Raw genomic sequence first — 13,308 nt, forward strand, 5'->3', positions numbered from 1 at the left:
AGGATAGTGCATAGGACCCAGTAGATCACTGGGGCCAAACTTCCTGCCATCCAGGACCTCTATACCAGGCGGTGTCAGAGGAAGGCCCTAAAAAATTGTCAAAGCCTGTTCTCTCTGCTACCGCATGGAAAGCGGGACCGATGCACCAATTCTACAACCAACAGGACCCTGAACAGCTTCTACCCCCAAGCCATAACATGACTACATAATTGTTTAAATAGTTAACCAAATAGCTACGCTGACTATGTGCATTGACCCTTTTTGCACAAACTTTTTTGATTCATCACATATGCTGCTGTTAGTTTATTATTTTGTCACGTTATTCCTAGTTATATGTACATATCTAGCTCAATTACCTCGTACCCCTGCACATGGACTCGATACTGGTACCCCTTGTATATATAGACAAGTTACTTTTATTATTACGTGTTTTACTTTTCTATTATTTCTCTACTGTCTTCCTCTCTGCATTGTTGGGAAGGGCCCTTAAGTATCCATTTCACTGTTAGTCTACACCTGTTGTTTACGACCCAGGTTCTACCCCCAAGCCATAAGACTGCTACATAATTGTTTAAATAGTTAATGGATGTCAGAAACAAAACACCTGCCCGAGACATCACCGAGACATCACCGAGACATCACCGAGACATCACACTCGTTTCCCTTCTTTAGCCCCTGTTTCTTGTTTTGTTTTAATCTCTGTTTTTTGTTTAGTTTCTACTATTGTAAAGCACTTTGAGTCATTGAAAAATCGCTATATAAGTCCCATGTATTATTATTATGTTTAGGTCTATTGTCTGAGATACATGTAGTTTGATAGTGTGTTGTCTATTTTTTTCTTATTAATATATTATGTCATTAGTGTTTGGGAACATTGTCTATAATTGAGAATGAATAAATAACCTTCCATATGTGAAAAGGTTCTAATTCGATCATTTGAGTTGATACATTGATTAACTAAATGTAGTTCATTGATCCCTAGAGAGGGAAATGCCATCAGCATAGCCCAGACTTTCAGATGATGTTTCATATTAGGCTACTGATCAAGTACAGCTGAAAGAGGAACAGTTTCTTCTGCCTAATGCCTTCCCTGCTCAAGCTCTGGTTTCAGCCAGGTCACACCAGATGGTCCTCAGGACGTTAGGAGATGTCTTCAATACCGGCCACTAGGGGCAACGTGAGCCCCTATTACTGTCTTGTAATATAATTATCAATAATTGATTGGACTTATACAATGCTTTTTCTAGTCACCCAAAGTGCTTTATGGGGGAAGCTCATCTCATCCACCACCAATGTGTAGCACCCAATGTCTTGTGGCAGAATGATCACCACACATCAGCTATCAGGTGGAGGTGAGGAGTGATATATACCAATTAGTAATGAGGGGGATGATTAGGTGGCCATGATAGAAATGGGGTCAGGTTGGTAATTTAGCCAGGACACCAGGGTTAACACCCCTACTCGTATGATAATTGCCATGAGATCTTTAGTGACTACAGAGAGTAAGAACACCTGTTTAACATTCCATCTGAAAGACAGCATCCTACAAAGGGTGATGTCCCCATCACTACCCTGGGGTCTTGGGATATTATTTTAGGAATAATTCCTCCTTCTGGCCCTCCAACACCACGTCCAGCAGCATCTGATCCATGGCTTAAGCCACCAGCTCTGGCTCCGAAGATTGCGCATTCAATTCCAGTGCTAGGGACTTGTTTTTATTTTTTTCTGTCCCTAACCTTAACCCTTACCTAACCAGTCAAAATTCATGCCTAAATTTAACTGTCAAGTTTTTCTGTTTTAACCCTATCCCAAACCTTAACCCTTACCTTAACCAGTCGGAATGAATGGCTAAACTGAACCATCAAAATACTGAAGAGATTCTGTGAGATCTTGTTGCTAATTTAGCAGCACTGAGCTTCATCTAACTTGCCTGTCTACCATAGAGATAGTTAGATGACACAACATTGTAACTGTTCTATTATGGCATCTGTGAGAGCATGGGCAGTGCCAATGAGGCAATCTCCATTTTGAAGTAATCAATTATCTTCTACTACTTCTATGAGTTGGTAAACAAACTGGAAGCGTGCATACTACCACTTTGAGTGTGTTGTTTGAACAGGTATAAAGCCAAGGTTGGCGATTTATTGCCACTGCAGTTATACTTCATTGGCTGAACCCTCCTGGTGACCTGGATGGAATTATGTGATCCTTCCTTTAACCAATAGGAAGTCCCAACCAGTTGACTACTTAAAAATGGCGAAAGTCCTCTAGAACTGGCTTTTGGGAAATGGAGTCCTCTATGTATCTCTATGCTCCCTCATGAGAACAATGGGGCCGGAGTAATTGTATCACCTCTGGGTAAAACACTCGGGTTAGTAGACGATTACACCACTCCTGTTACGATATATCTACCTCGTTAAAGGTTTGCCTATACATGAGAGAATTCTGTTTTCATCGAGTGAAAAGCGCGCCAGACCGGTGCGTCAACTGCGAAGGAAATATCGAGTTGCAGTTCGTGACTGACAGCGGCAGCTGAATCTTCTCATGAGACCTGGGCGGCTATGGTGGTGTCCCTGCATAACCGATGTGAGGAGCACACATAGTTTTAGAAACTCGATGACAGCACAACACTCTCTCCTGCGAGCTGCTGTCATTCGGAAAGAGTACTGTCACTGGAGGTTGACCTTCGACTAGAAGACACAGTTGAGAAAAGGAATTCCTTAGCCTATATATTTCATCAAGATAAGAGGTAGCTAATCTTCGTAATCCAAAGCAAGTGGTTAGGGGGTGACTAGTAGGCTATGGGAGCATTATGCTTTCCCGAAAAGGACTGATCCCGGACGACTACTTGCTGACCCGCTTGGCTGAGGATGTCCAGCAGCCTAAATTCAAGGCGTCAAAAGCGCGGAAGGCTCGGTTCGTCGCCAAAAACGGAACCTGTAATGTGGCCCACACGAACATTCGCGAACAGGGACGGTTCCTACAGGATGTTTTCACCACTTTAGTGGATCTAAAATGGCTTCACTTACTTATCATTTTCACTATGTCATTTCTGTGCAGCTGGCTGCTGTTTGCAATGGTTTGGTGGCTCATTGCCTTTGCGCACGGCGACCTGGATCAAAAGGGCGACGACTTTGTCCCGTGCGTGACGGACATCCACTCCTTCTCCTCTGCGTTTCTTTTCTCCATAGAGGTACAGGTAACCATCGGGTTCGGGGGGCGCATGGTCACAGAGGAATGCTTGTCTGCCATAGTGGTCCTTATCATTCAGAACATCGTGGGCTTGCTGATTAACGCCATAATGCTGGGGTGTATCTTTATGAAGACGGCCCAGGCCAACCGGCGCGCCGAAACGCTGATCTTCAGCAAGCACGCCGTCATCTCCATCCGAAATAACAAACTGTGCTTTATGATCCGTTTAGGGGACCTGCGGAAGAGCATGATCATTAGTGCCACCGTGCGGATGCAGGTGGTAAGGCGCAGCACCACTTCGGAGGGCGACGTGGTCCCCCTGGACCAGATAGACATTCACATGGACAACCCCGTGGGGACCAACGGTATTTTCCTCGTGGTCCCTCTCATCATATGCCACGTTATTGACAAAGACAGCCCGCTCTACGAGCTATCGCCAGCGGATTTACAAAATAATGATATCGAAGTGGTAGTGGTGCTGGAGGGGGTGGTGGAGACCACGGGTATAACCACCCAGGCCCGTACATCATACCTGTCTGAGGAGATACTGTGGGGGCAGCGCTTTGTGCCCACTATATCCGAGGAGGAGGGCATGTATGCGGTGGACTATTCTAAATTCGGTAACACAGTTAGAGTAGTGACACCCAGCTGCAGTGCCAAGAAACTGGATGAGAAGGGAGGCATCGCCAGGTTTAAACTGCACGAGCACGCTACCCCGCGGCCGTCGGTGAGAAGGCGGCGGCTCTCACTGCGCATGAAGCAATACAGCACCATCAGCCCACTAGCCTAAATAGCCCACTTTTACAGGTATAAAGGAGTTGCCATTGCATTTTGTATATGAAAGTAATAGATTTTTATTACCTATTGAATTTTAATGGATCTTTTTGTAATGCTACAGAAATGAAATGTTTATTATGTCCTAGCAGTGTTATTATTCTGTTCCATGGTACCCAAAGGGTGTGCAGGCCTTTTTTCTTGCCCAGTCCTAACACCTGCTTCAACCAAGGAAGTGATTAGCAGTAGCGTGCATCATGGGTAAAAATCACTGCGGAAGCCAGAAAAAAAGATCGATAACCTGCTAGTTCATATGCCTTGCGACCGTGATATAGGCCTACGGAAAGGGGGATACCTAGTCAGTTGTTCAACTGAATGTATTCAACTGAAATATGTCTTACGCATTTAAACCAACCCCTCTGAATCAGAGAGGCGAAGACAATAAGAAGACAGTGGCAGAATAAATTCCACCACACCTTTGTTTCATCACAAAACCTGGGGGCAACCTCTGTCGGGTGAAGTCTACAAGGCATATTTCACGTAACAAACAGTTACATGATCATCGTCAAGAAAGGGAATGTTTACGACTTTTTCGGACTACTAAACAACCATGGAGAGTTATTGCAAGTTGCAAAGAAAACAGGAGCTGCCTCCACTATTCCAGCAACATTTCATCATCATCAAATCACCTATGCTTAGTCTAATACAGTGACAACCAAAAACAATTTAGTCCAATCAACATAAGATACATATGATGTGGCTGTCCATGGTTCTGATTTGTGTGTGTGCAAGCAGAAAACACATGTTGGCTCAACCTACTTGTAGAGTAATGGAGTACCATAGTACGAGTCATAATATCCATAAAACCTAGCAGTCAAACAAGGAAATGGTTCCAATCGTTTTTCCACCATACATTTTTTCCCATAGGGGATTTTAGAAACACTTAAAATAAGGGCTGTGCTTTGTGTAGGTTTCCCCAAGAGTGACATTTTGATAACTGTAAATCTCTCTAGGACAAGGTGACTTTTATCAAAAAATGTGCCTGTATTTACCCCACAAAAATAAAATACTAATTAGCTGATGTGTCTATCAGAAAGAACTACAAATGCAATGATCTGAACGAGACTACCGAATCAAGGCAAAGAATCTCTGGATTAACTATGTAATGTTAGGTAAATGTAGTAATTAATAAATTGGCAAAATGTCTTTAAATTGACAATTCTGTCAACTGTCTTGTGCAAAAGTTTTAAATTGACACAATACCTGTTAGTAAAACTGTCAACTAGAGGTGACATGCAGGATCCTGCAGGGATTCTTGTTTGAGAAATGAATCTTTGCTAAGAAGCCATTTTTGTTTCTTTTTGACTATTTTATATGAATATAATCACAGTAAGGTTGCTTACTTGTTAACCCAAAATTTGAAATCGAGATAAAAATGTCTGCACTGGAACTTAAAATAAATAGAATGGTTAAATTAGCATTATCTAGAGCCCCCAGATATTATACTTTTGTTGCATTTAAAGCTGCAATATGTAACTTTCACATAGAAATATGAGTTATAGATCTGTTACTCATTGAAAACAATTCTAAGTGCAGTGCACCTTTAATGGGGCTCACACACACACTCCCCCTTGTAATTCATACTCAGCTCTGGCCTAGAATAAAAACCTTCACAGCCTTTGGGTATAGTAAAGACCAGGATCAAAGAACACTGTATTTTGTAGCCTAATAGCCACATAGCCCTATTATAGACTGCAAATGTGAATGCGACATTACCTGAAGCATTAGGTGATTTTAGATGCCTGAATGTCTTGTTTTAGCAATCCCACAATATGCATGTATCAAATACATTCTTAATCCAGGTCCTAAATGAAAACATATGCACATGTATGACCGAATGCAGTTTGATAGATTTATAACATTATACAAAGTTATGCAAGTACTGTATCCAGTTCGGAGGCAGAGGCCAGTGTGTGTGTGTACTGGTACCCAAACCTCCCACTGAAGAACTAGCCTCCTGCAGGCTTTCCATCTGGCACTGCATTGAAACCAGTAGAACTGACACTGTGGCCCTCGAGGTCTTGAGCACTGTTGATCTATATAATGATGCTCTTGTATGGTAAAAATCACTATGGTTTTTGATAGTGTTTATGCAAAGCTTGACTTCGGCAATAAAGAGGAAACGCCTGTTGAAAAGCACTTGACATGTACTGTGTGTGTGTGTGTGTATATATATATATATATATATATATATATATATATATATGGATGATATGCAGAGGAGTTTCCTTGAAAAAAGTGACATGTTTTCCGTGTCATATTTCTATGCATGTCACACATCATCATCAGGTTGACAGAAGACAACATGAGACCGAGCGGCATTTATGTATTTTATTCGATTATAATCAGCAGAGCTTAAAATATTAAATTGCTTTTAACTTAGTTAATAATTAAAATACATAAAAATAAAAGCCAGAACTGAAGAACCCTGCAAATAAAACAAAATTAAAATAAATAAAATAAGAGAAGAATAAACCCTCGACACAGAGGCTGTCTGATTCCTCTTTCCACTCTCTGTACAGTGAAGATGAAGCAGACCGTGCACTTTTCTATATATGTGTAGGATAACATTTTTCATTAACTACTTTCCTCTTTGATAATTTAGAAGGGAAAATAAAACCCCAAAAGACAAAGGGCTGGGCTGGGGGGCTTCTTCAGCAATACAGAACAGTAAAGCACACCACACTCCTCCTTTCCTCTCCTCTTTCTGGGCCTGCAGACATTACTAATGTCCTTGTCCTTCTCCTGTGCTGCTAGAGAGGGCAGGGTGGCCAACGCTCCATCACACCGCAGCAAACAGCAGTTCCCTGGGTAAGAGGTCTCCACTCTCCACCAGCCTCCCCTGTCACCAGACATGGGCACCCGTTTGTCTGGTCATATTAAATATCTTACATAGAATTTTGATATCTTCTTATCTCCCTGTTTGCGTGGCAGTGCCACCCTATGTCTATACTGCCTCCTATGGGTGGCCTCTGGGACAGGGATGTTAAAGAGGGGTTCCTCAGGTGAATACATGACTAAAGTAATATGAGAATGACAACTGTAATATTGAAAGGACAAAGTAGTTTTGTGGACAGAGAGAGAGCGAGGGTGGGAGAGAATAATAGCAGTGACTTGTGTTCTCTCTGGTCCTGAGTAGGAAGCGCTTTAATCATCTCCAGATTAACAACTCAAACAGTGATTGGCTAGTATTGTCCCACTAGGTAGTAACCTGGCTCCCTATAGACCTTCCCCCTTCAATCCTCCCACCACTAGGCAGGAGCGAAGAGCCAATACTCATTGTTGAGTCACCTTTTCTCCACACAATAACACTGTACAATAGTACGTTCAAGCAAAGCAGTCACCATCCTGAACTGTACTTTAGGCAGAGAACAGAGGGAGAGAAGGGCAAACAGAAACACTGTCTCAAATGAGAAAAACAAATACAACTGAATAAAACTTTTCCAACAGAATCAAATAAAAGTAAAATAAAACCAAAATTCAAATAAAAAACATTACATATTTGTTCCTAGTTTAAATTGCAGAGCAGATGGGAGGGATTTGCCCCTGGAAGGAACACGCTCACACCAATTCCTGTTGGCGTGACAACACCCCCCCCCCCCCCCCCCCAAATAAACCTTCCTTCCGGCTGGTTGGTGTCAGTGAAATATCAGGTTAGTGGAAGGTTTCTAAGTCCTGCTGCTGGAGCCTGAGGTCTAGGAAGGGGACCAGGAACGTTTCCATCTCTTCTCTATCTTAATCCTCTACCGTCTTCTTCCCGGGGCTGCTTGTCACGGCAACCCCTGCTCATCTCTCCGTCACATGGTTGTGTGAGGAGGGGGAGGGGGCCGAGTTAGGGGAGGAAGGGGCGGCGGGTGCTGGGGTGGGGGGCACGGGGGCGCAGAGGATTTCGGACAGGTCGTCCATGATACAGGTCTCCTTGGGGTCGACCAGGTTGAATTCCCTTACGAAAACAATGAAATGTGCGTACAGAGTGTTCAAGTGACCCTGCAGGTCCAGAGCCACTGTCTCCTTAAAATGAGCCCAGTAGAGGTGAGCCAGGACGTGGAAGAGGTACCGGCAAATCTTCTTTACCAAAGAGTCAAACGAGTTGGGGAACTCCTTGCCTGCACAGAGAAAGAGAGGAGAGAAAAGGGAGAACGAGCATGGTTAAAAATATTGTGGTCTTTTTTAGTTGGTTTGGCATTGCCAAGCTACTGTTCCTAAAGTCCAAAAATAATTCAAGGACTTGTACTACTTGAGACATTAGAGGGCAGCAATGGCACAGTTCACAAAGTGCCCGCTTCAGTGTGACGTCAGAGGAGAAGAGGCTACAGTAGTGCCGACTGACCACAGCGAGGCTCTGCATGTCTGGAATGGACCAGAGCTCAACTCACCATATTTCGTAGGGAAGTTTTCCTCTTCTGTGACCAGCTTCTGCACCAGACTCATGACGAAGTCGACGTACTGAGGGGCAGTGCATTTTGTCTTCTTCCCCCTCTCGTCATACCAGTAGTATATTCTGGACACAAACAGAAAGACAGAGTGGGTTATTTTTCTATGTCACTACTGCCTCATGTGTACATACATGCGCTTTGAAATGTACATGATCTAGGCTGTTATTCCTTCATATAGTAGTGATTGTTGACAAGTCATCTGATCTTTAACAGGAACAACCTGGAACAAAAGATGGAAGACACTAGGCCTATGTGAGAGCCCCCACATTCACAGCATTTCCTCATCTCGAAACAACACCAAAAGTCATTTTAACCCAACGTGATGAATGACTGAACTGTGTTTTAGATTTTATACTCTCACCGACTATCTAGGTTTTATTTAAGTGATTAATAGTGCTAAGATTCTCTTTTTTATATATATTTTTTTATTTGTGCCGGCCACGATTTAGCAGTGTGTGTGGTGGGGGGGTTGTAACCTTTTGTAAATGGTAGTTTGCAAAAAATAAAAAAAGAATAATCTATTCTTCAAAAACTGCAGCTCATGGTTGGAACACATATACTCCTACTTTAATCAACAAGTCCCTTTAGAATCTGTGACAGAGCAGTCCCTTTAGAATCTGTGACAGGGCAGTCCCTTTAGAATCTGTGACAGGGCAGTCCCTTTAGAATCTGTGACAGGGCAGTCCCTTTAGAATCTGTGACAGGGCAGTCCCTTTAGAATCTGTGACAGGGCAGTCCCTTTAGAATCTGTGACAGGGCAGTCCCTTTAGAATCTGTGACAGGGCAGTCCCTTTAGAATCTGTGACAGGGCAGTCCCTTTAGAATCTGTGACAGGGCAGTCCCTTTAGAATCTGTGACAGGGCAGTCCCTTTAGAATCTGTGACAGGGCAGTCCCTTTAGAATCTGTGACAGGGCTGTCCCTTTAGAATCTGTGACAGGGCTGTCCCTTTAGAATCTGTGACAGGGCTGTCCCTTTAGAATCTGTGACAGGGCTGTCCCTTTAGAATCTGTGACAGGGCTGTCCCTTTAGAATCTGTGACAGGGCTGTCCCTTTAGAATCTGTGACAGGGCTGTCCCTTTAGAATCTGTGACAGGGCTGTCCCTTTAGAATCTGTGACAGGGCTGTCCCTTTAGAATCTGTGACAGGGCTGTCCCTTTAGAATCTGTGACAGGGCTGTCCCTTTAGAATCTGTGACAGGGCTGTCCCTTTAGAATCTGTGACAGGGCTGTCCCTTTAGAATCTGTGACAGGGCTGTCCCTTTAGAATCTGTGACAGGGCTGTCCCTTTAGAATCTGTGACAGGGCTGTCCCTTTAGAATCTGTGACAGGGCTGTCCCTTTAGAATCTGTGACAGGGCTGTCCCTTTAGAATCTGTGACAGGGCTGTCCCTTTAGAATCTGTGACAGGGCTGTCCCTTTAGAATCTGTGACAGGGCTGTCCCTTTAGAATCTGTGACAGGGCTGTCCCTTTAGAATCTGTGACAGGGCTGTCCCTTTAGAATCTGTGACAGGGCTGTCCCTTTAGAATCTGTGACAGGGCTGTCCCTTTAGAATCTGTGACAGGGCTGTCCCTTTAGAATCTGTGACAGGGCTGTCCCTTTAGAATCTGTGACAGGGCTGTCCCTTTAGAATCTGTGACAGGGCTGTCCCTTTAGAATCTGTGACAGGGCTGTCCCTTTAGAATCTGTGACAGGGCTGTCCCTTTAGAATCTGTGACAGGGCTGTCCCTTTAGAATCTGTGACAGGGCTGTCCCTTTAGAATCTGTGACAGGGCTGTCCCTTTAGAATCTGTGACAGGGCTGTCCCTTTAGAATCTGTGACAGGGCTGTCCCTTTAGAATCTGTGACAGGGCTGTCCCTTTAGAATCTGTGACAGGGCTGTCCCTTTAGAATCTGTGACAGGGCTGTCCCTTTAGAATCTGTGACAGGGCTGTCCCTTTAGAATCTGTGACAGGGCTGTCCCTTTAGAATCTGTGACAGGGCTGTCCCTTTAGAATCTGTGACAGGGCTGTCCCTTTAGAATCTGTGACAGGGCTGTCCCTTTAGAATCTGTGACAGGGCTGTCCCTTTAGAATCTGTGACAGGGCTGTCCCTTTAGAATCTGTGACAGGGCTGTCCCTTTAGAATCTGTGACAGGGCTGTCCCTTTAGAATCTGTGACAGGGCTGTCCCTTTAGAATCTGTGACAGGGCTGTCCCTTTAGAATCTGTGACAGGGCTGTCCCTTTAGAATCTGTGACAGGGCTGTCCCTTTAGAATCTGTGACAGGGCTGTCCCTTTAGAATCTGTGACAGGGCTGTCCCTTTAGAATCTGTGACAGGGCTGTCCCTTTAGAATCTGTGACAGGGCTGTCCCTTTAGAATCTGTGACAGGGCTGTCCCTTTAGAATCTGTGACAGGGCTGTCCCTTTAGAATCTGTGACAGGGCTGTCCCTTTAGAATCTGTGACAGGGCTGTCCCTTTAGAATCTGTGACAGGGCTGTCCCTTTAGAATCTGTGACAGGGCTGTCCCTTTAGAATCTGTGACAGGGCTGTCCCTTTAGAATCTGTGACAGGGCTGTCCCTTTAGAATCTGTGACAGGGCTGTCCCTTTAGAATCTGTGACAGGGCTGTCCCTTTAGAATCTGTGACAGGGCTGTCCCTTTAGAATCTGTGACAGGGCTGTCCCTTTAGAATCTGTGACAGGGCTGTCCCTTTAGAATCTGTGACAGGGCTGTCCCTTTAGAATCTGTGACAGGGCTGTCCCTTTAGAATCTGTGACAGGGCTGTCCCTTTAGAATCTGTGACAGGGCTGTCCCTTTAGAATCTGTGACAGGGCTGTCCCTTTAGAATCTGTGACAGGGCTGTCCCTTTAGAATCTGTGACAGGGCTGTCCCTTTAGAATCTGTGACAGGGCTGTCCCTTTAGAATCTGTGACAGGGCTGTCCCTTTAGAATCTGTGACAGGGCTGTCCCTTTAGAATCTGTGACAGGGCTGTCCCTTTAGAATCTGTGACAGGGCTGTCCCTTTAGAATCTGTGACAGGGCTGTCCCTTTAGAATCTGTGACAGGGCTGTCCCTTTAGAATCTGTGACAGGGCTGTCCCTTTAGAATCTGTGACAGGGCTGTCCCTTTAGAATCTGTGACAGGGCTGTCCCTTTAGAATCTGTGACAGGGCTGTCCCTTTAGAATCTGTGACAGAGCTGTCCCTTTAGAATCTGTGACAGAGCTGTCCCTTTAGAATCTGTGACAGAGCTGTCCCTTTAGAATCTGTGACAGAGCTGTCCCTTTAGAATCTGTGACAGAGCTGTCCCTTTAGAATCTGTGACAGAGCTGTCCCTTTAGAATCTGTGACAGAGCTGTCCCTTTAGAATCTGTGACAGAGCTGTCGTGATTTAACAAGGAATGTAGCTTGTCTACAGTTTTTTTTAAATGCAGCACTCGTGCAGCACGCGTCTGTGTGTGTGTAGAGGGAGAGGTCGGATGGAAATTGAGTGAGACATGTTAACAGAGGGGAAATGTAGGGAGAAGAACTGTGACTTGGCTAATACACATAACAAATGGAAAGAACACGTGTAGTAATGGTCGTCTTTGCGACAGAATTTCCCCGGGCCTGTTCGGGCAGCTACAAAACAGATTCCAAATGCCTGAAGCCTACTGTATGACTGCGATATAACTTCATTGCCCCCTTGCGGTCATACCACGCAATAGGATTTCATGTGGCATTTTATTAAAATGCTCTTATTGTTTAAACGGAAAACTGGTACAAAAAAATTATCCATTTGTCACATCCCTAGTGTGGATCTGCCAAACAGGCCTCCAGCCCAGCCAACCCCACCACCTCCTAAAATAGACATGTTTGCATATTTTCATTCCAGTGGACTTAGCGAACCCCCTGTCCTGGCCCTTCCATTTCCTGATTGGGCCGAATTCCCTGCAGTCTCGGAGTAACACGACACTGATCCCCCTGTCGCACGGCCGCTCACTCTGACTGGTCAAACATTTCCGGAGAGGGGTGACCCAGTTAGACGGTGGTTGTAACTGAATGCCGCCCCTCAGGGCTAGCCACGGGGTATCATGAGTTAGCAAGGTCAAATGGCAAGTCAGTGAAGCCGCCAAACAAAGCTAGCATGGCTAGCATGACACAGGCAACCAGGGAATACTGTACTATAGCTAGCAGCGGGATAGTGACGCTAGGCTGGGCATGAGCGCTAAAGGGGTCATAAACTACAGACCACTTTACCACAGACACCACAAGTCAAATAAGAGAACTCAGGGTAGGACCATCTAAGAGTTAGCAAGGTCAAAGCTAGCATGGCTAAAGCAAAAGGGAAACAGAGCTATCAGTAGGATAGCTATTAACTAATGAAGCTAGCAGGGTATGTTAGCTGACAGGCTGGCAAAACTTAAAAGGGGTAACTGATCTAGCACAGGCACCAAATGAGGCCTAGGGCAGAGCTAGCAAGGTCTGTAGGAACTACCTAGGTCAATCTAAAAGGCTAATAGCTTGTAAACAACGGTCGCACCATCTCAAAGCTAGCTAGAACGCAGTAGAGGTAAAGGATGGGTGGAGTAGTGAGCCTTTTTGGTTGAAAAGACATTGAAATATGTCTTTCAACCAATTGTGCTCACTGGGATGGTTGTGTTAGCACTAGCAGCGTGGTCTGGGATTACACATCCTGACTGTACAGCATCCACTGAACCTGCAGGAGGGACTTACTGACCACAGGCCCAGAACCAACACCAGGACAGGGACTCCACACTGAGGACTTACTGACCACAGGACCAGGTCAAGGACTCTACGCTGAGGAGATTACAGCACTAACACTCACTGGCTAACACACACACACACACACACACACACACACACACA

At 44.8% G+C, this 13,308-nt stretch overlaps 2 protein-coding genes across 5 annotated transcripts in view; one reads left to right on the forward strand and one right to left on the reverse strand.

Annotated features, from left to right (window-relative positions):
• Nucleotides 1–2,258: 2,258 nt before the first annotated feature.
• LOC129855014 (ATP-sensitive inward rectifier potassium channel 11-like) lies at nt 2,259–6,170 on the forward strand. Its single transcript, XM_055922246.1, has one exon. The coding sequence runs from the start codon at nt 2,813–2,815 to the stop codon at nt 3,980–3,982; it is 1,170 nt and encodes a 389-aa protein (XP_055778221.1). The 5' UTR covers nt 2,259–2,812; the 3' UTR covers nt 3,983–6,170.
• A 173-nt stretch (nt 6,171–6,343) lies between these two features.
• LOC129855015 (MOB kinase activator 2-like) overlaps nt 6,344–13,308 on the reverse strand; it is a 103,040-nt gene continuing 96,075 nt past the window's right edge. For all 4 annotated transcript variants that reach the window (XM_055922251.1, XM_055922250.1, XM_055922249.1 and 1 more), the window contains exons 4-5: nt 8,403–8,527; nt 6,344–8,132 (exon numbers count right to left, since the gene is read on the reverse strand). In XM_055922251.1, coding sequence (XP_055778226.1) covers nt 7,813–8,132; nt 8,403–8,527 — 445 coding nt within the window. In that variant the 3' untranslated portion in view covers nt 6,344–7,812. The remainder of the gene's footprint in view (nt 8,133–8,402; nt 8,528–13,308) is intronic.

This window comes from Salvelinus fontinalis, chromosome 5, assembly GCF_029448725.1.
Source record: "Salvelinus fontinalis isolate EN_2023a chromosome 5, ASM2944872v1, whole genome shotgun sequence".
Lineage (NCBI taxonomy): Eukaryota > Metazoa > Chordata > Actinopteri > Salmoniformes > Salmonidae > Salvelinus > Salvelinus fontinalis.